General features: G+C 56.8%; 2 protein-coding genes across 4 annotated transcripts; one reads left to right on the top strand and one right to left on the bottom strand.

Annotated features, from left to right (window-relative positions):
- On the bottom strand, nucleotides 1–15,018 carry NDOR1 (NADPH dependent diflavin oxidoreductase 1). 3 transcript variants are annotated; one of them, XM_040531841.1, is made up of 15 exons: nucleotides 14,937–15,018; nucleotides 14,052–14,186; nucleotides 13,513–13,590; nucleotides 13,060–13,157; nucleotides 12,302–12,400; nucleotides 11,716–11,817; nucleotides 11,015–11,221; nucleotides 10,529–10,650; nucleotides 8,432–8,652; nucleotides 7,949–8,056; nucleotides 7,213–7,327; nucleotides 6,148–6,294; nucleotides 5,445–5,563; nucleotides 2,720–2,814; nucleotides 1–209 (listed from the first exon to the last, which is right to left on the bottom strand). In XM_040531841.1, exons 2-15 carry the CDS (start codon nucleotides 14,184–14,186, stop codon nucleotides 65–67), a joined length of 1,791 nt encoding a protein of 596 aa, XP_040387775.1. In that variant the 5' UTR covers nucleotides 14,937–15,018; the 3' UTR covers nucleotides 1–64. The 3 variants fall into 3 exon arrangements, with proteins under 3 accessions (XP_040387775.1, XP_040387774.1, XP_040387776.1); XM_040531840.1 differs by lacking the exon at nucleotides 14,937–15,018 and adding an exon at nucleotides 14,764–14,930; XM_040531842.1 differs by lacking the exon at nucleotides 5,445–5,563 and having other exon boundaries at nucleotides 14,937–14,983.
- TMEM203 (transmembrane protein 203) lies at nucleotides 14,991–15,832 on the top strand. Its single transcript, XM_040531849.1, has one exon. It carries the CDS (start codon nucleotides 15,115–15,117, stop codon nucleotides 15,523–15,525), a length of 411 nt encoding a protein of 136 aa, XP_040387783.1. The 5' UTR covers nucleotides 14,991–15,114; the 3' UTR covers nucleotides 15,526–15,832.
- Nucleotides 15,833–19,568: the final 3,736 nt, after the last annotated feature.

The raw sequence follows: 19,568 nt of genomic DNA, 5'->3' as shown, positions 1-19,568 counted from the left end.
TTCATTTTGCTGGTTCCTTTATTCAGACACAGCTCACAGGGAAGGGGGAGGCAGGGAGCCAGGCTTACGACCAGGTTTCAGACTGGAAGCGCTGGGTCTGTTCCAGGACTGTTAAATACTTCTCTGCTTCGGAGGGCGACAGGCCACCTTCCAGCTGCAACACTGACTGCAAGGCTTCAGCCACCGCCGCTGGCATCTGCTTGGCATTCCTGGAAGAGAGAGCAGGTGATGTGATGGAGGGCAAGCAGGAAAACCCGGGGCACATCCACATTCCCTGTGCTCCAGTGAGGCAGCAACTCCCCGCAGCTGGCCCCACGGGCCCCCAGCACAAGCCTGGCCACATGGGCTGACACTGAGCTGGGCTGGTGGGAACCTGCCTCACCCTGCAACGCGGGCTCCCTGGCACAGAATAAATGACAGGCTTCAGGAGGCAGCTGGTACCGCTCCCTAGAAAGCGGTGCCGTTATCCATGCAGGGCTTTTAAGCACTGGCACTCGCAAGCAAGGATGTGGCCTCGGTACCTAGTCCCTGGCTGAGGAGCATCACAGCTGAGTGCCCTCAGCTCTGGACCCTGTACCATTTCATTTCCCATCAGCATCATTAGAGGGGCACAGGGAACAGGCATGAGTTATAATTTATTAGCACGAGGTCAGGAAATGATCCTTTCATCTCAGGGGAGACACTCAATGCAAAACGTGTCTGATTGTGAGCTGGGCAGGATGACTGCTGCAGAGGAGACTGAACAGCCACTTCAGTCCACCCACTGTCTCCTTGCAATAAATCTAAAATGATTGTTTTGGTGGTGACAATTGTAATGAAAGTCAGTTCTAACCTCAAAGTAAGAAAAATGGTGAAGTAAACATGAGTTTCTGTGTAAAAAATACTCAAACGGGATTCAATGTTTCCAAGTGCAATTATTTCTTATGGGAAATAAGAAATTCAGACTTTTTCCTGGAGAGTTTCATTTGATGAACTGTGCTACTAAAAACATCTAATAAAAAAAAAAAATTCCCAGACAGCTCCAATTGGCATGAGCATCTGGCAATGTCCTCGTTGTTTCTAAAGAACGAGGCAGAATTTTGATTTGCATTTGAAGCTGATTAATGTCCCAAAATACAGAGAAAGGAGGTCTTCTGTTTTTGGAAGAGTTGTATTATTTCTGAGTCAGGCATTGATATGCAAGTGCAAGATAATGTAGCCGTGTCTGTGATGGAAAACATGTCAAATATCTATCTCCTGCAGAAGCAAGAGACTCTCAACATGTTGGCCCCTGGGCTAGATAAGCAAGGCACAGTTAGTGAGGAGATATAGCCCTGGCTCCCAGCTGCCTGGTCGGGGCTGAGAGCCACCCCTGTGCCAGGGACGGACCATGGGACAATGACTGGCCATGGAGGTAGGTCTCAGAAAAACCCTGACATCCAAAACACCAGCACCCATCTTCATGGCCCCCTGAAAATCCTGCAATGGTGGGAGCCATGCAAGCTCTGCTCTTTCCAAGGCGTACAACTTGAGGGAGGACACCAAACCCAAGCCCCACGTCTGTGGGTAGGAATCACCGCCTTGGGGTGAGGGTCCCAGGAAGCCCTGCGATGTGGGGAGGCACGATGGAAGAGGCGGCAGTGCCAGCACAGGAGTGATGGGGTGACCAGCAGCCTGGCCCACGCTTCCTGGGTAGTCAGCAAAATTCTCCTTCTCCCGGGAATGCAGCGAGGCTGGTCTCACTCTGCAAGGCACCGGGAAGTTCCTGCTCTCGTGAGGACAGGCAGGAAAGAGCCTCCTGCAATTGCTGTTTGTGTCGACAGCAAGGCAGAGGAGCAGGGCTTGTGCTGTGCTTTCTAGGTCACAGGGTTTGCAGGACAAACACCACCGCTTCCCTCTCATCAGTTCAAGGAGCCCATTGCATTTCACAACGCTCGCCCCGGGCAGCAGGCGAGCAGCCTCCTCCCTGCCATACAGGCAGCAACAAGGGTAGGTGGGTGAAGGGGTTTGCCCAGGAAAAGAGTCACAGAGCTAGGAACAGAGCTGCACATGCTCTGACTCCAAATGCTCCCAACCCCCGGTTTTTGGACACCACTTGGAGATTTCCAACCAGCCCAGGCTCAGCAGCTGGCAAATGGCTGAGCTGTCACAGGAGGCAAGCCACGGTGCAACGCGGCCCATCCCTGCCCCTGGGAGGCAGTCTCGGGTGCAAAGAGCCAGCCAGGATGTGCCAAAGGTCCCAGAAGCTACTGCTTCAGAAGCCTCAGGCCCACCTGAGCAGCTGCAGGACCTGCACAAGTTTTTTTTTGGCGCAGTTTGAACAAGCCCCGCTGGAGGAGAGACGTGTGAAGAGAGGCTCTCCCACACATGGACTTGCCATGGGTCAGAGGCCAGGCAGCCCCTGCTGGGAGGTGACACCAGCCACAGGCACTGGCAGGTGCAGGGACGGGCACACGGGGTCAGCTGAAGCAGCTTTACCATGGTGCCAGCTCTGCCCCTCCTAACCGGAGTGCAGGGTAGGTGAGAAATGGCCCTCTCAGCCCAGGGCTTGCCAAGCAGGATGCAAAGGGAGGAGGAGCCACGCAGGCAGTCCCTCTGCAGCAGCCACTGTAGGCCCCTAAGACATGCTGGGGTGCAAGCACTGCTCTGGAGGCTGAGCAGTGGAAAAGCCTCCAGGGAGCTGGAGAAGCAACCATATGTGACCCTATTCCCCTGGTCCCTGTAGGGAGACCTCACTCACCCAGCCAGGTAGACATGAGCACTCCTGCTGGTCAGCAGCTCCCACACCAGCCTTCGGTTCTCCTGGATGCGGTGCTGAACATACACCTTCTCCTCCTGCAGGGAAACACAGCGCTGAGCCTACCAGTAGCCCCAGCACCCATATGGCCCTTGGGATTTCTCCCAGGGGCTGTTCACAAGAGCCCAAAGCAGTACAGCCCCTTTGGAGAGTGGGGGGCACCGGGAGCTTGGCAAAGCAGTTGGATCAACTCTTGCACAGGGAAGGGGAATCCCACACCCGCACCGCTGCAATCAGGCAGGTCAGTGGGAGGTGGGTGCAGGAGCTTCAGTGGGGAGAGCCCCCCCGAATAGCCCCCAGACTCCTTGGCTGCTCCCCGCCTGCTGCCAGCTCTGGAGAACAGCCAAGGGTGCAGAGCTGTGAGCCAGGGTACCCCCCGAGGGCTCCCTCCTCTCCCTGCACGGGCAGGGGAGGCTCCACGGCCCCTTGTGCCAGGGCTGCTGCCGGGCAGAGACCCTTTCTTGTACCGTTGGTTGCTGGTGCCTGCCCTGTCACCAGCTGAAGGACTGCGACAGAACAAAAGGGCAGGAAGCCAGGAGGGATGGCATCGGTCCCACTCCCTGCCCCTCCGCTGTGCTTAGACACTGGGTACGGCTGGCTTTTGGCACAGTCCAGACCAGCTGAGCAGAGCTTCCCAAGGGTTAAGCCGCAAGACTTCAAGCGTCCTGCCTACAGCCCTGGCGCCTGCCCAAGAAGAACTCCACGGCCAACGTGCTTGAATTCACTGCCAGCCCAGACAGCTCCTCCGTGACAAAGGTGACACTGTGATGCAGGCCAGGCCCTCTGCTGCATGTCCCACCACGCCAGGCTCTGCAAAGGGGTGAGGTGAGCTGCAGACGCAGCCTCCTCCCTGCGCCGCCCCACCTCCCATCCAGCCCCACGGGCAACAAGGCTCTTGCTGCATCCCAGGCTCCCGCTGCCCGCAGTCCGGAGGTGTGCGTGGGAACGCCCCGCACAGCCCTCGGCCCTGGCTGTCACCAGGGCTGTCACCCTACAGCCAGCTGGTCCCACGGGGCCCCAGCAGTTCCAATGCACAGAGGCAGGTCACCCCTGGGCACAGCTCCACAGCCCCAGCCCAGCCGTGTGAGTTGAGGGAGGTAAGCAAGCCTGTTGCAAACACCGACACAGCCAGTCAGTAGCTCAGCTTCGGCGTAATTAACGTTAATCAGCTAAGTGCTGACAGAGGCTCGACCAGCAAGGCCAGGGCTCTGAGCAGGTCATTTAAGGACCTGAAGCTACCTAGAAACCAGAGCACCCAAGTGACAAACTCAGGTCACGACGTCTCGGCTCAACCCCAGGGCATCCTGCTGAGAATTAGCGACGGGCGCATTAGGCAGGGATCAGTCTGCTCTGCAGGGCAGACGTGCTGTGACAGAAGGTCACTGCAAAGGGCACCTTAGAGAGAAGAGGGAAATCCTTCTCAGCTGTGGAGCATCCCAGCTCGAAGAGACTGCCAGGCTCTTTGAAAATACATTTCTGACAAGTTAACATCTGCTAGAACTCCAGGCACAACGTCCTGATGCAGCACATCCCACCTGGCTCTGCTGCCACTCGCTTCCCTGTGAAAAAAGCTGCAAGGACGCGGCAGAAGACCCTTATGACAACCTGCTTTGTTCCGTGAAGTCAGCAAAGCGGAGAGGCTGGGAGGCACACGCTGAAGCCAGTCCTGTCCCTACAGAGCCTGGAGGGCAGGAGGAGGCTCTGGGGCTGCTCTCCAGCTTTGGGGAGCTACACATTTCCCCTCCACTGTGTGAGCCATCAGTAAAAAGTCAGAGTAGCCATCCAAAAAAAACCTCTGCAGAGCCGCTCCTGTTAATCAAAGGCTTGGAAAGCCTTCACAGAGCATTCAACTCGTGCTTTACAAGTGACCAGATGAAAGATGCTGGCTTAACGTCAGTGCATACACACAGCCAGGAGAAAAGGACTGGTGCAGCTGAGCTACCCAGGAATACCAATCCTCACTGACCCTTTTTATCAGATCTCTATTTCAAAGCCAGGCTGAGCTTTTGATGCCGTCAAGGGACTGGGCAACGCAGTCAGAGTCCCAGCTCGCCAAGCCACTCCTGCAACTTAAAAAAAAACCCTGCAGCCCACAGAGGGGCTGAGGAAGAGCTGCCCACCAAGGACACTGCCTGGGAAATTCGGGAGCAAAATGAAGGGCTGAGGAACGGGGTGCTCTTCCCTCTGGGAAGCCTCCGCCTCTGCAGCTGAGGCTCTGGGGAGGTGGCACGGAGGTACCATGAAATAGGGCAGGAGGCCAAAGCTCCTCAGCTTCAGCCAGTGATCAGAGCGACACAGTGGGGAGGGTGGCATTCAACCAAGAAAGGTTATTGCCTGGTGACCCCTCTGAGGGGCCTGGGAGTCTTTTATCACTCACGTGGTCCAGCCAAACAAAGCTGGCTAACACCTTATCTGCTCCGGCACTCGCCAGCCCCGTCCTAGTGACCTTTCCAGCCCAGCTCAGCCAGTCGTGTCCCAGCCAGGCAGCAGCACTGTGCTGCCAGTGGCAATCCTGGCCAGCACCCAGGTGATGCAGGGGAGCGAGGTGACCACTGTGCCACCCCACCAGGCCCTTCACAGACCATGCCAACAGGCACAGGGGCCAGAAACACTAGCAGGCCCTCATCAGTGCTGCCTGAGATGCTTCTCTCCTCCTCCAAGAACTAACCTGGTCCCTGGAGAAGGCCGTGAAGAGTGTCAGGAAGCCCTTTGTCACCAGCTCTTCCCACTCTGCCTGGCAGTAGAAGTCCTTGGATTTCTGGCGGCAGCCAAAGAACAAGCAGTTCCCTGCAGAGAGCAGACCATGAGGGCTGGGTGGAACAAACACCTTGCAATGGCTGGGGGCAATTGGCACCCACAAAACTCAGGAGTTGTGTGAGCCTGACTGCAGGTGACCTGTGGCAACCAGAGGTCCCCATGTGCTGGGAACGCAGGAGGTGGGGGGCGGGTAGGGCAGGGAGAGCCCAAGGTGCTGTTTCCCTCCACCAGCCCCTTTGCAGCTTCCTGCGGAGACCCACAGCTGAGCCAGAGCAACGAGGATGGAACAAGGACAGAGGCACAACTCCTTGCAAAGCAGAAGACAAACTCAGCAACCCAACTCCACTTACAGGGAGATGACAGTGAGCTGCCGCAGAGCCCTGCCCTGCCCCACGGGGCAGCCTGGCAGCACAGCCTGTGAATAATCATACAGGCTGCACACACCAAGCTCTGGTGCTGACCTCCCGCAGAGCCCAGCTTGCTTCCACCCAACCACAGCGACGCTGAGGCCTGTCCAAACCCTCCAGAGCCCCCAGTCCTTCCTTCCCCTGTGCTGAACACAGACCTGCCTGCAGCAAGGGGCACCCCGAGTCCCTCTAGCGACCGCCCCTCACCTTTCCATCCTTGTGCCACCCGCTCCTGTATTGCTGCTCTGAAAGGTGCCACCCCTGTGCCAGGGCCAATCATGATCACAGGGGTGTCAGGGTCAGCTGGGAACTTCATTCCTCCTTTCTTCACCCAGAGAGGGACTCGGACTTCACCTGCCAAACAAACAGACTAGCATCACTCCACACCACTGCACCCACAACACAGGACCCAGCATCCAGCCCTTCTGCAGTGCTCCAGAGATCCATCCTGTGCCTGGCTGACCACCACCCAGCATCGTGGTGCCAAAAGCACAGCGTGTGTGTGTGTGTGAAAAGCCCTTCAGCTGTCTCAGGACTGTATCTGCAAGGACTTGAGCCAACCCCAGAACAAGGCAAGAAGTCCCCAGCACAAGGGCAGTGGGACAGCCTCCTCCTCACACAGCTGGTGCCTGGATAAAGACAGCAGTGGAAATCTCTACCTGGCTGCCTTGTAAAGGAGGGCAAAGCCTGCCTCCTCTAGGAGCCAAAGGAGAAGTGTGAAGATCCCCATCCTGTCCTGGAGTCAGAGCAATCCTCCACCATCCTGCAGCAAGGAGAACTTGTGAGCTTGTCACAGTTGCATGGGGACCCAACTGGAGAGGTTTTGTGGTTAGAGCAAAAGAGTAGCACACACAAGCCTCGCAGGACAGGATGGCTATGCTCATAGGAAGGACAATCCTTCCAAGAGCTGATGTAATGAGGCTGGAGATGTCCAGCCATCAGAGCAATATGAGCTCCAGGATGCCAGGAGCAGCCCCCTGTGGGGACAGTGGGGCATGTTGGCACTGGGAGCAGGAGGGTTGAATGACAGAGAAAATGAGGAGCTCATAGTGCTCAGGGCAAGCTAGGGGAGCACACCATGCTCTGAAGAGGATGGGAGCAGCAAAGAAGGGCAGCTACCACGCATTCAGCCTGTTCTCCTGGCAGTGGTGCTCCACTGGAGGTCAAGACAATTCCAGCGCGTGGCCAGCACACACCACCACAGTCCCATGGGATGACCACTTTGCTTTGTGGTGAGCACCCAAGGTCCTCATGTTGTCCTAGTAAAGTTACCTTGCTCTGGGTTGAGGGAAGCCAACCAGGTAGAGCAGAGACCACGGCGGGGTTTGCTGAGCCGCGTCTTGTACCGCACTACGGCCACGAGGATCTGGATCCGGTCGGGGTGAGCCTGTGTGCAGACAGAAGCCATGAGAAACGAGATGCCTGCCACGGCTCTGCAGGAAGCACCCAACGCCTCCTCCAGGGACAGAGTCCGTGTCCAGCTCCTGCCAGGGCATCTGCAACGCTCATCCCAGCCTGAAACAGCCATTTGGGCACAGAACAGAGCAATCCTTGCCCAAAACCTTCTCAGCTAGGGAAGGTTTTCCCAGAGCAGCACCGCCATGAGAATGCTCTGTGTGGCTGGCAACAGAGACAGTCCAACCCCGGCCCATGCCACCAGTGCTTGGGCTGACGTCTGCCAGGCCACCGAGGCCAGGTCCCACCGCCACCTCCCGGCAGCAGCAGGAGCAGCACTACCCCTTTCCCACAGCCAGGCGCCTCCCAGCCTCCGTGGCACCACATCCCACAGCTCCGTGTGACCAGGACAGCAGAGCTCTGCACTGCGCCAGCCCTAGCGCTTGCAGGGCTGCAGGAGGATGCCCTAATCTGCAGAAGTGTCTTGGGTGGGCTGTGGGTGCTCACAGGGTCGGGGACTACAGGTTGAAGGTATGCGGTGTGCACAGCACCAGCAGTGCCCTGGCGCTCAGCTCAGAGTCCAACATAAGGCCAAGAAGGGCTGAGCTCTTACCAGCATAGAGGAGGCGATGGAGAAGGCACGGGGTCTGATGCGAGGGATGAGGTCCAGCAGGTATTCGGGGGGAATGGCAGATGTCGTGTGAGGGAAATCCCAAAGGGCCTGTAAAGCCACAGAGAGGTGAGACCTGGTGCACCCCATGTCTGCTTTTGGGGGGCAGCAGAAGCTGTCCCATAATGCTGTCCCACACTGCCCTTGGCTGAAGGCACCACACCAGGTATCTCTGAGCACCAATATCCCTGTCCCACTGCCCTGCCCTCATCCCCAGCCTGCGGCACAGAAACCATGAGAGCCTTGAGAATTTGGAGCAGGTCTTAGCCTGCTTAATCCAAGGACACTTCAGAAAATGAGTAAAGTAAACTAAATTCCTCAAGAAAGTCAAGAAATTTCCCTTCCATCAACTGCCTCCTCTGCCTTGGGTGCTTTATGCAACGGCACAGCCCTCACGGACGGGCCTGCTGTACTCCCCAGGCGTACCTCAAGAGTGGTCCTGCGGGGCCGGTTGCAGTAGCTGTACAGCTCCTCCTGGCCCTGCGCAGAGCTGAACTCCTGCAGCTTCTCCCGCTCCAGCTCGTTCGTTGAGAAGTAGGACAAGAGCTCGAAGAAGGAGCGCCGCGGCACGCAGGAGATGTCCAGGTAGTGGGTGACCAGGTGCCGGATGGTGCAGGGCTGCGGCAAGAGGGCAGGGAGGGCTGTGCCTGCAAGCGAGGCATGAGGGCAAGCTTAGGGCTAGCTCTGGCACTCCCCAGACATCCAAACAAGAGCAGCCCTGCTGCCTGGGGGCATCCACACACTACACGAAGGTGCTAGCAGAGCTGGCTTTAGCCACCACCTTTGCTGCTCCCCCTGATACGCTCCCACTCCCTCCTGCTCACCCTAACTTGCTTTGGAGGCACACAGGCTTGCAACAGAGAAAGTCAGTGGTGCTGAGCATTCCCTTGATTTTTTTTAGGTGTTTTTGGACACGGCCCTACATGTACGCATCCCACCTTGCCCACACACCACAGTGGAAATAAACAGCAGTATTCTATGTGCTGGGCCTGTCCTTGTCTCCTCCTTCCCTCCCAAGGGTGTGAGGAGCAGCCTGAATTTCTCTTGGGTTTGCCTGGCAGGCCAAAATCCCAGTGCTGAGGGACAGTCAAAGAGATGGAGGGGGGAAGACAGGAAATATGGTCTCGATGGAGCAGTTACTGGCTAAACAGCAGGTGCCTGCTGTAACCTCTGTGGGTGCTGAGAACATCCCCTTGTGCAGCAGCAGGTGGGGTGAAAGGAAGGATGAAAATAGTCCTGACCACTGCTACCTAAAAAAGGACCACAGAATTGCTCTGCAAAATCTGACATCTGATCAATCAAGCCAAACTGACAGCAATGTGTTTTACAGCTTGACAGATTCCTGAAAGGATGGGGATGCTCACATGCTGATCTGCAGGTGCATGAGTCAGGATCTTCATGAGAGGCAGATCCCTGCAGGTGGACTGAAATGCCAGGGATCGATGCTGGGGCAGATCGGGAACAAGAGTACTCAGAGATGGTGGGGATGGAGCTGTGGCAACTTGGAGACAGAACAGCTCTTCCCTATCACAGTGGCTTGGACACTTCCTGGGCCACAGAAGCCCATCAGAGGGTCCTCACAGCACTGTCTAGCTTCAGCTGGCAGCAAGCAGAGGGGCTGGCAACGGCTCTGCATCCTTTGAAAGGTCCAGGACTTCTCCTTTCCTGGTGCAAACCACACCAGGAAGGTTGTAGAGGAGGATATCAAGGGATTCATGTGCTCTCCCTGTATGGGCAAAAAGAGTGTGATGCTGAAGATGTCTGTGTTCCTTCACTCCCAAAGGCAATCAGGAAAGAAGGGAACAAATGAAAGCACAGGTCAGAGCCTCATAAACTGAGGCACAGGAAGGTCTTGGGGTGAGTTTTCCAGGAGATCTCAAAGTTACTTCCTGTCATCTTCAATTCCTTGTGATCTCTGTGGGATCCTGTTTCGCTGTCAGTGTGGACTGTGCTCTGCCCAGGGAGGAGCTGGGCACCCCAGAGAGAGAACAGAAAAGGAGAGAAAAGAAAACTCTCCCAGTGCCATGCAGACTGCAGAGCCACGTCAGTGCCTGGCAAGGGGCTGTGGATGCCTGCGGGGTTCTTTCTGGCTGTTGGTGCCAATCTATGGCTGCTGAAACACCCGCATTAGGATCCTGGGGTGCAGGCAAAGCAGGGGGACCTGCATACCCCAGCAAGGAATCAGAGATGGATGGGGGCAGAACTGCGAGCAATCTGATTTGGGTCTTGGGCTAGGGAGCGTGTAGGATCCTTCACACTCTGGGCTGGCAAAGACAAAAGGCACAGGTGCAGCCCGGGCACCACTGGGCCCCTCTCTACGTTAGCCCTAATATGGGACCCCCATGCACAGAGAGCTGGGAGGGAAGGAGAGCCCCAGCACTGCAAGGCAGGCAGATGTCCTGTATCCATCAGCCACTCCCAACTCCTATTTACTGGGTCTGAAGCAAAGGAAAAGCAGAGCTCCAGGCTCAGTGGGCTGCCCTGTCCCAGGAGAGAGGGAAAGGAGCAGCCAGCAGGACCTACCAGGCTCCGTGGGCTTCAGCAAGAAGCTTCTGTCTGGATCCAGGCGCAGGAGCTGGCAGAACTGCTGCACGTCTTCGGGGCAGTTGTGAGGCTGGATCATCACCACGTCTCCTGCGCTGAACCTGCAGATGCAGCAGGACCTGCTGAGCACAGCTAAGGGGCAGGCCTGCAGGCACAGCACCACAACCCCAACCAGCACCCACACCAGGGGAGAGGCCACAACTCAGCCAAATTCTCAGTGCCACTAACATCGTGCTCCCTAACCTGACAAGGCAAAGAGCTGGTCCACGAGCAGAACCCACACTGCCACACATCCCTCCACGCCCTGACTTTGTCATGGAATGGTACAGTACAGCCAGGACCACACTTGTGGGAAACAAGCTGCAGTCTCAGGTGTTACTGAAGAAGGGGAGAGGAAGAAAAAGAAAGGTTATGGGACACCTGATCCTGCACAGAAAAGCTCGGGGGAGTCAGAAAAATGCTCACGTGATCCCTGTTCCCGCAATATCAAACTCAATGAGCCGGACATCCTGGAAATGGGATTCTGCCGTGACACGTTGGTTGGACACCATCCGGGCAGCAAAGGGATGTAGCTCAGAGGGAACAGCCCTGGGTGCTGTCGGCTGGAGCAGGCCACCATCAGGGTGCATGGAGTCCTCAGCCAGGTAGTGCAGGGTGTATTTTGGGGGCAGGCTGTGGGAACGAGAGCAATGCAGTCAGTGCAGTTACCTCCACGTCACAGCTTTTCTGTTACCTTAGCTCTAGAAGCTGGAGGTAGAGAGAGGCCCTGAAGTCTCCCAAAATATTCAACACCCTTTGTTCCTGTACCTTGGAGCTGATTTGTGAAAAGGGATCACAACGCAGCCAGTCTGCCAGGAGGAGATCCCAAAGGTGGCGGAGCAAGCGAAGCAAGGCTGGCCAGCCAAGGGCAGAAGGGCATTGGGACAGTGAAATGGGCAGAACCCTGCCAGGGCAGCTGATAAGCCAATATGCACAGCCAGGGGACAAGAGGACATCCCATCTAGTGGGAGAAGTTAGGCCACCCATGGCCCAAGTACAAGGAATGCTTGGGACGCTGGGAGCTGTGCAGGGAGGCTTCCTGGTCAAAGCAGGGCATGTGTCCACCCCAGAGAACAGCCATGGAAGCCATTTCGTGCCAGCCAGTCCCAGCAGCCCTCTGCACTTACCGTACATCAGGACTGATAATCTCAAGGCCAGGAGGGAGAGGATACAAGGCGAGGATCTTGTCCCATAAGGCCAGGAGCCAAGGATCAATCACTGCATCCGGCCTGCAAGGGGGAGATTCAGACTGCAGCAGAGCTGTGACTCTGTCACCATCCTTTCAGGCTCCAGAGATGCTACACCAGCAGATTGCACTGCTGCCACAGCAGAAGGATGCTGCAGTGCCACGAACAACTGTGGTTTTGCTGTCTTGGTGGGCCTGATGCTGCCTCTGCACCTGGACGATGCTGGGCCGGCCCTGGGACATCACCTCTGTTGCCCTTTCGCAGCACAGGCGGTCACTCCTTGCAGTTCTGCAAGACCTTGGCACATGCTGGGGGTCGCAGGACATCCCAGTGAAGCAAATCAACCCAGCCCTGGCACAGGAGAGGTCTGAGCAGAGACCACCATGCTCACACAGATCAGGAAGAAGCCACTGGCCACATCTGGAGTGCAGGAGTAGAGCATACACAGCCCTGCCATCAGCCCAAGGACAAAATTGTAGTGCAATTCAGGGCCTCCCCTCCTGCCACCCCTACACCGGGCACTTACCCCAAGTCATGCTGGTCGTCTCCCAGTGCCACTGGCAGCAGGGGATTGCCCCCAAGCTGTAGTACCCGTTTGTGCAGCTTCTTGGCAACAAAATTAAACCTAGGCAGAGAATAATCACAGCTGTGGAGGGCAGGGCTCCTCCAACAGGACACAAAAGCCAGCACACGCTGCTGGGGCTACCAGAGCAGCACAGGAGCAGGTCCAGCCCGACCCAGCACACACACCCATGCCCAGCCCATAGCTCTGCTGTGGGACAGCTCGGAGAAGCTGCTGTTACCACTCACAGGGCCACACGAGATGTGCCCAGCCCAGGGACTCAAAGGGACTCCCCTCCTGTCCCACTGCAGCTCTGCTGGGGACATGGGAACAACCTTCTGGGAGAGAACTGAGATCAATAGGGCTGGCTGCTACCTAAAATTATGCTTGATGCCTCCTGTTAGCCTTGTCCACTGACATTTCTGTGGTGTAGGCTTTCCTGTAATTCAGAAAAGAGCACGTCTGTAAAAATTGACTGGGAGACAATGTCTGAGACGCTGCAAAGCATCTGCTTGAGAAGTCCAGGAGGAAAGAAATGGGCAGAAGCCCAGTTCTTGGGGGTTAGGAGGCACATTGGGCTGGTAGGGCAAGGATTTTGAAGGCTGGTAGGAATTATGTTTTGTCCGAGCTGCTGCTCTAGAGCCAAGTTCTGCCTCTGTTTGCCCCCTCAATTCCCCAACCACTGTCTCATCCGAGCCACAAGGAGCACCGGAGCTACTTACTTGGGATAGGAGGAATCACCAAGGCCCAGCACGGCGTAGTCCATTTGGCAGAGGGAAGAGGGTGGCAGGTTCTTCCGGAACAGAAACCTCCAGAACATCTACGAAGGACAGGACCAGGGGTCACATTGCTGTGCACGGATGCCTACCCTGGCTGCTGGCTCCCCGCTCGCACACCCTGCTGAAATCTCACCAGCTCATGCCCCATTAGTAACAGGAGAAGTTTCTCAGCCCCATACAAGATTGGCAGTAGGGGACTACCACCGAAGACAAGCCCCAAAAGGCTGCTCTGAGTGAGCAAACATCCATTTCACACCATCCTGCAGGATGACATGCGCTGCCCCAAAACACCCCCTTCCAAAAAAAAACCAAACAAACATCACTCAAGTCGCTCCAAGGGATAAATCAGGTCACAGGCCAGGTACATAAAAGCCATATGCACAGAACAGGTCCTACCTTCATGTTGTCAGGTGGGTCACCCTGGCCAGTGGTTGCACACACAAATACCACCAACAGCTCATTGATGAGGTTTGCCTGCAGGCACAAACAAGCATGAGAAAGCACCTTCAGGCCAGCAGCCTACAAAGGTATGCCCCAGCTGTCTGCACCCAGCTGCTCTCATTGCATCGAGCTTGAGGACAGACCCCATTTAAGCTTAAAACTCACAGCCCCGTCTGACACAGCCTCCTCTACAGGCACTGCAGCATCTGCTGCCCCCAGCATCAGCTCCTTGGTGCTCCCTGCCTTGCAGGAACACACGACATGGCTGATCATCTGCCAGCTAACGCTGCCTCTATCCCAAGAGTCATTGCTCAGTTTTCACATTTTCAGCTGAATTAAGCATAAGCTGCCCTCAGGAAGGGTAAAGAGCTGGGATGTGGTGAAACACAGGAGGTCACAGCACGGGTGGAGGATGCCTGAGCCCCAGAAATGGGTTTGCTGGAGATGAAGCAAGACCAGAACTGCCTGGAGCAGCCCTCCACATGGCCACTCACCACGTCATAGCTGTCCAGCGCCTCCACTCTGCACTGGAAGTGCTGGCGCTTGGCTTCTCTGCCTATTCTCTCAGCTGTATCTTGAGCTGTCCCAGTTTGGCTGCCATAAAGAACGAGGAGTCTCCGCTCTGCCATCTGCAAGAGACAAAACCAGAGAAATCACCAGGAGCCGAGGCAGAGTCGGACCTGCTCGGGGCTGGGCATCACACCAACACCCTACGCAGGCTTCAAAGGAGTGCTGGCAGCTCTGGGTTCTGGTGAAATTTGAGGGCTCAACACTGCAAGCAGCAAGCAGGGGGACAGCTGAACAGTTTGGTGACAGTGGCACGATTCAAGGCACCCGGGCTCTCCTTCCAACCTGATCTAGCGGGTGGCATCCCTGCCCACGGCAGGGGGTTGGAACCAGCCGACCTTTAAGGTCCCTTCCAACCCAAGCCGTTCAATGACGCTGCTTCCAGCCCGGGTAGCGCTCAGCGAGTGACACCCGTTTGGCCCCGTCCGCCCCAGCACCCTGGCCTGCAGGGGCACCACAGGCTCTGCTGCGCTCCCTGCCCCGCTACCGAGGCAAAAGGGAGGGTCCGGGGACACCGAATCGCGCTCAGGCTCCTTCTAACCGCCCTCACCCCTGCGCTCAGCACACCCCCGGCACCAGCCGTGCCCTGCTGCTGATTTCAGCACGGTCCCCCCGGGTGCCGCGAGCACCCCGACCCACCGGCGGCTGCGCCCGAAGCCCCGCGGCAGGACGGGGGCGCTGCCACCCGCACGGGCCCCGAGCAATCGCCCCCTGGCGAACCCGGCCCCGCGCAGGGAAGCCTCGTCCCGGCCCGACCCCCCGGCCCTGCCCGCGGAGCCCCGGCGTCACCCCGGGCCCGGCCGCGGACCCACCGCCCGCCGCTTCCGCCGCCGTCATCGCGCGGCGCCGCCGCAGCTCCGGGCCCCGCGGGGCGGCGGAGGGACGGGGCGGGGCCGGGCGGGGCGGCCGGGACCGGGCCCTGCCGGTGCGCCCTGAGCGGCGGCCCCTCGGCGCCGGGCCGGGGCCGGGGCCGGGGCCGGGGCCGGGACGATGCTGTTCTCCCTGCGGGAGCTGGTGCAGTGGCTGGGCTTCGCCACCTTCGAGATCTTCCTGCACGGCCTGGCCCTGCTGGTCTTCTCCGTGCTCCTGGTCCTCAAGGTGGACAGCGAGGCCTCGGCGCTCTCCTGGTGGGTCGTCTTCGTCCCCTTCTTCGCCGCCGACGGCCTCAGCACCTACTTCACCGCCATCGTCTCGGTGCGGCTCTTCCAGGACGGCGAGAAGCGGCTGGCCGTGCTGCGGCTCTTCTGGATCCTCACCATCCTCAGCCTCAAGTTCGTCTTCGAGATGCTGCTGTGCCAGAAGCTGGTGGAGCACACGCGGGAGCTGTGGTACGGGCTCATCATGTCGCCCGTCTTCATCCTCCTCCAGCTGCTCATGATCCGGGCCTGCCGCGTGAACTGAGCCCGCGGCAGCCCTGGCTGGCACACCCGGCTCTGCGGGGACCCCAGCGCCGTTCGGGGGCTTTCCCCCATCCTGGGTTCCGGACGGAGGTTTTGGGCGCAGGTGCAGCGCTGCGAGAGGCAGGGCTTGCGACAGCGCGCTGTCACCTTGTACATAGCTTTGTACGTATCTTTCTTCAGGAGATCCTTTTGCAGCGTCATTATTTCAGGTTCACTTAGTCCTTGGTGTTAGTCTTAAAATATCGCAATGTGCAGGCACTGTCTGGTATGCCGGTTATTTTATTTTAAAATAAAAGTGCGTGGAAGGATTGGTTTTATTTATAATATTACTTTTTACTAGAAAGCGTTTGTACCTAACACTGCTGCCGGGAGAATAGGAGTCCTGTGGAGGCTGGTTGTTTGCTGTAGGCACCTCGCACACCTCAGGCTGCTGCTGGCCAGAAGCACCGTAGCTGCTGCGTCGCTTGCGCCACCCTGTCCGAGACCACGATCGGATCGATCTGTTGTCACCAGCAGCAACACTCATTTACTTCCAACTTTCCCCTGAGTGGTACTTCATGCCTTAAGTGTACTGACGAGATTTTATGGGGCTGTGCTCTGAGCCAGAGAGAACTGATGTGTGTGATTTTGAACAGAAATGTAATTTTTTTTTTTTGTAATGCAGATCCATTTCCTACATAAAGCTATGGGGGTACTGGGAGGGCAAGGCAAGGGATAGCTCAGCCAGATGTACAGATCGATGTGTTAAATGTCCATGTTGTGGGGAGCTCCCAGCACCAAAGACACACCTCTGTGTCACCTGTCACAGTGGCACAGCCACCACGAGGGTGCTGAGAACCTGGGTCTGCCCCTGACCTGTCTGTGAGACGTTGCATGTTGCTTTGGTGCCCAGACGACTGTTCTCCTTTGGAGAATGAATTGTCAAGCCCTCTCTGTAATGCTGGTGGCAACAAAACACCTCCAGGGCTTCCATTTGAGCCTCAGCTGCTCCCTCACCCGTCTGTGTCTGCCTCATCCACCCCGCTGGTACCACCCTGTGCTCTTTGCGCTCTCAGGGTCTGTTTCATGGAGATAAGGTCTTGAAATGGAAAACTGCTGCATAAAGGGCTCTCAAATTCGGGAGAAGAGGTGGGATGTAGCTGGCGGAACGTGCATTAGAAAGAGCTGAGAATTGCTGCAGACTGGGACTTCATTGTGATCTTAGAAATTAGGATGCATCTCAGGTTGCATAAAAGAGACTTTTTCAGATTCATACCTGGGTTCTAGAAAATCTATAATTACCTAGCCTGTTGTGTAACTTCTGTTTGCTTTTAGATTTCAGAGGCATGCAGGAAAGAAACGACCAATTTCCTTTTTATTTTTTTTTGGTGTGCTGATTGGATAAGCTTGCGGTGTGAGTTCAGAGCAGATCTCACAGGATATTCCACATCACGTTCCCTTTTGAAAAAGCTTTCTTTAGCAAGGTGCCTGATGCTTCATCCTGGAAAAAGTTCATTACAAATTCTGAGGCCTGCACAAGGAGTGCACAAAACATTACTGTGTTGATTAAGGGCATGAGCTGAAGGCTTCAAGGAGAGAATTTGCACAGAATAGGACTTGGAAGAGAGGTCAGTGATAAACAGCTGTTTCTCAGGGGCTGCTCTTGCCCAGGAGTAGGAGTAGGGGGACCTGTGCGCAGTCCCTGTGAGCAGGTGTAGGCACACAGGTTGGGAAGCATGGCCCAGGAAAGCAAGTATAAGCAAAGAGCGTAATTTCAAATAATTCATTTTAATAATCCAGTAATTCAGTAAAGCAGTAGGAGCTCCCAATGATTCTCTTGCTTTTCAGCCACAGTCACTGGAGATAATAGATAACCGATGTTAGATAATAGATATTGAATCTAGACAAATACTAGTAAATGTGCTGGAGATGTGAAAAGCCACTTGTCCTCACAACAATTACTCGTTTATGATGAGATTTGTGATGACCCCCAGTGACCTGGTGCTCTAGAGCTGCCCAGGGAGGAGGGAGCCTCCTCTCTCTTCCCCGTGGCCGGCAGGCTGTCTTGTTCTCAGGACACAAGGAGATGCTTCCTTGTCCTTAGCAGATGAACTCCCCAGGGAAGGTTCGTAAAGAAGAGATCGCTTTTCATCATTCAGCTTTATCTTAAATGCACTTCTGACTGAAAAGTGAATCAGTTCATTTCCCATTGTTAGCTCTGAGTAGATGGCAAGGAAACTAAGAAGTTAAGGGAAAAATAAAACAAAACACCAGGCTGGCTCCAAACAAGCCATCTGAGGGCAGCAGAGCTCAAGTGTCTGGGTTCCCCTGAGCTAAAGCACCACTGAGGTGGATGTGGAAAGTCACCTCGTGGAGTTATTGCTGCTGGTGTCCCCAGGACGCAGGTCCTGAGCCACCACAGCAGCGCAGCCCTGCGTGGTCCACCCGGGGCTGCTGAGGACGTGCGGACGAGGCAGCCTAGGCATGCAGCGGGGAGGACAGATGGCACAGGACAGACGGCGCCAGCCAGACGCACGGCACGGCTGAGACCGGAGGCTGCGTCTGCACGGCGTGATGAGCAGTTACAGAGCACGCGGGAGTTGTGCCTGTCTGTGCTCACGGGTACCCAGGGTGAGAGAAGGGGGTTGCTGCTGGGTTAAATACACTGCTGCAGAACCAGGGAAGGAGAAGGAACTGGCTGAACGTACAGAAGGGAGTGGTTAGCGTGGGCTTTGGCTGCTCTTCGCACGTTACTCATGCAGCTGGGCCTGCTGGTGCTGAGTGGGCCCCGGCTGAGCGGGGCCTGGGGCTCCATACCATGGGGTCCATCCGTCAGGAGAAAACTGCTCCACCATGAGTCCTCCGAAAGGGGGGCAGCTCCCCTCAGATCCACCTGCTCCACCAGGGGCCTCTCCACAGGCTGCAGGGGAACTTGCGCTGCGTGCCTGGAGCACCTCCTGCCCTCCTGCTGCACTGACCCTGGGGGCTGCAGGGCTGGTGCTCACTCCTCTCTCCCACCTGCTGTAGCACAATGTTGTGGGTTTTTTTTTGTTTGTTTGTTTGTTTGTTTTCCGTTCCTTAAATCTGTTCTCCCAGAGGCCCAACCAGCACCACTCATGGCTTGGCTCTGTCCAGCAGCAGGTCCCTTTTGGAGCCGTGTGGAGCTGGCTCTGCTCTGACCTGGGGCAGCTGCTGGGCTCTGCTCACAGAGGCCACCCCTGCAGCCCCCCACTACCAAACCCTTGCCACGTAAACCCAACACAGTGACGAAGGCTGTCCCTTCATGCTGCCTCATTCAAGCCATCATGGAAAAGCAGTGGGAGAGCCAGTGTCTGGCCCAGCAGGACCCCTCGGCTGACACCAGCTTCCCCAGCTGGGCCGTGCTGGGGCATATACCCTGGTGTGTGCTGTGACCTGCTCGCCACCAGCCTCCGGTCAGGTGGCACCTGGCTCAACGTCCCCAGTGACTCTCAATGGCCCGTGCTAGGCTGGCATCAGGCTCCGGCACTGAAAGCACAGGAGGGGAGCACCCATTTTGCTCACTCCTTGTAAACCCTTAGGTGGCGCCAGGACTCAAGCACAGGGACCTGGTTCCTCCACTCCTGTGTCACCTTGTGATGTGGTTTTCCAGGGCTCTGTGCCAGCCAGGTGCAGCCACAATGTCCCCAAGCACGCCTCTGGTCCTTTTGCTTGGAGCCAGCCATGGCTCACTTGTGTCAAGCTATGGCACACCAAGGTCACGTCACCTCGGAGGAAGCAGGCGGCTGCTTCTGGTCCTCTTCCATCTCGTGCCGCTGGGTTCATCCCCACGCTCTGTGTCCCCAAATTGCGGCTGTGCCCACAATGTGACAAGTCACTCTGAGTGCACGGGCCACAGGCACTGCATCACCTGCACCCACGGGCTCACTCACGTGGGTCTAGGGCAGATGAGGGCCGGGGGTGGTGGTGTGAGGGTGTGGGAGCGAGGCTGGGGCAGGCGGTGGCACTGCTGGTGCCTGCTGAAAGGTGCCAAGGGCAAGAGCTGAACAGGATGGAGGCCTTGGTGGGACACAGAGGGGCAGGGAG

This window comes from Cygnus olor, chromosome 19 (genome assembly GCF_009769625.2).
Source record: "Cygnus olor isolate bCygOlo1 chromosome 19, bCygOlo1.pri.v2, whole genome shotgun sequence".
In the NCBI taxonomy this organism is placed as follows: Eukaryota; Metazoa; Chordata; class Aves; order Anseriformes; family Anatidae; genus Cygnus; species Cygnus olor.
Note: the sequence above shows the minus strand (reverse complement) of the source record. Positions and strands in the feature narration are given on the sequence as shown.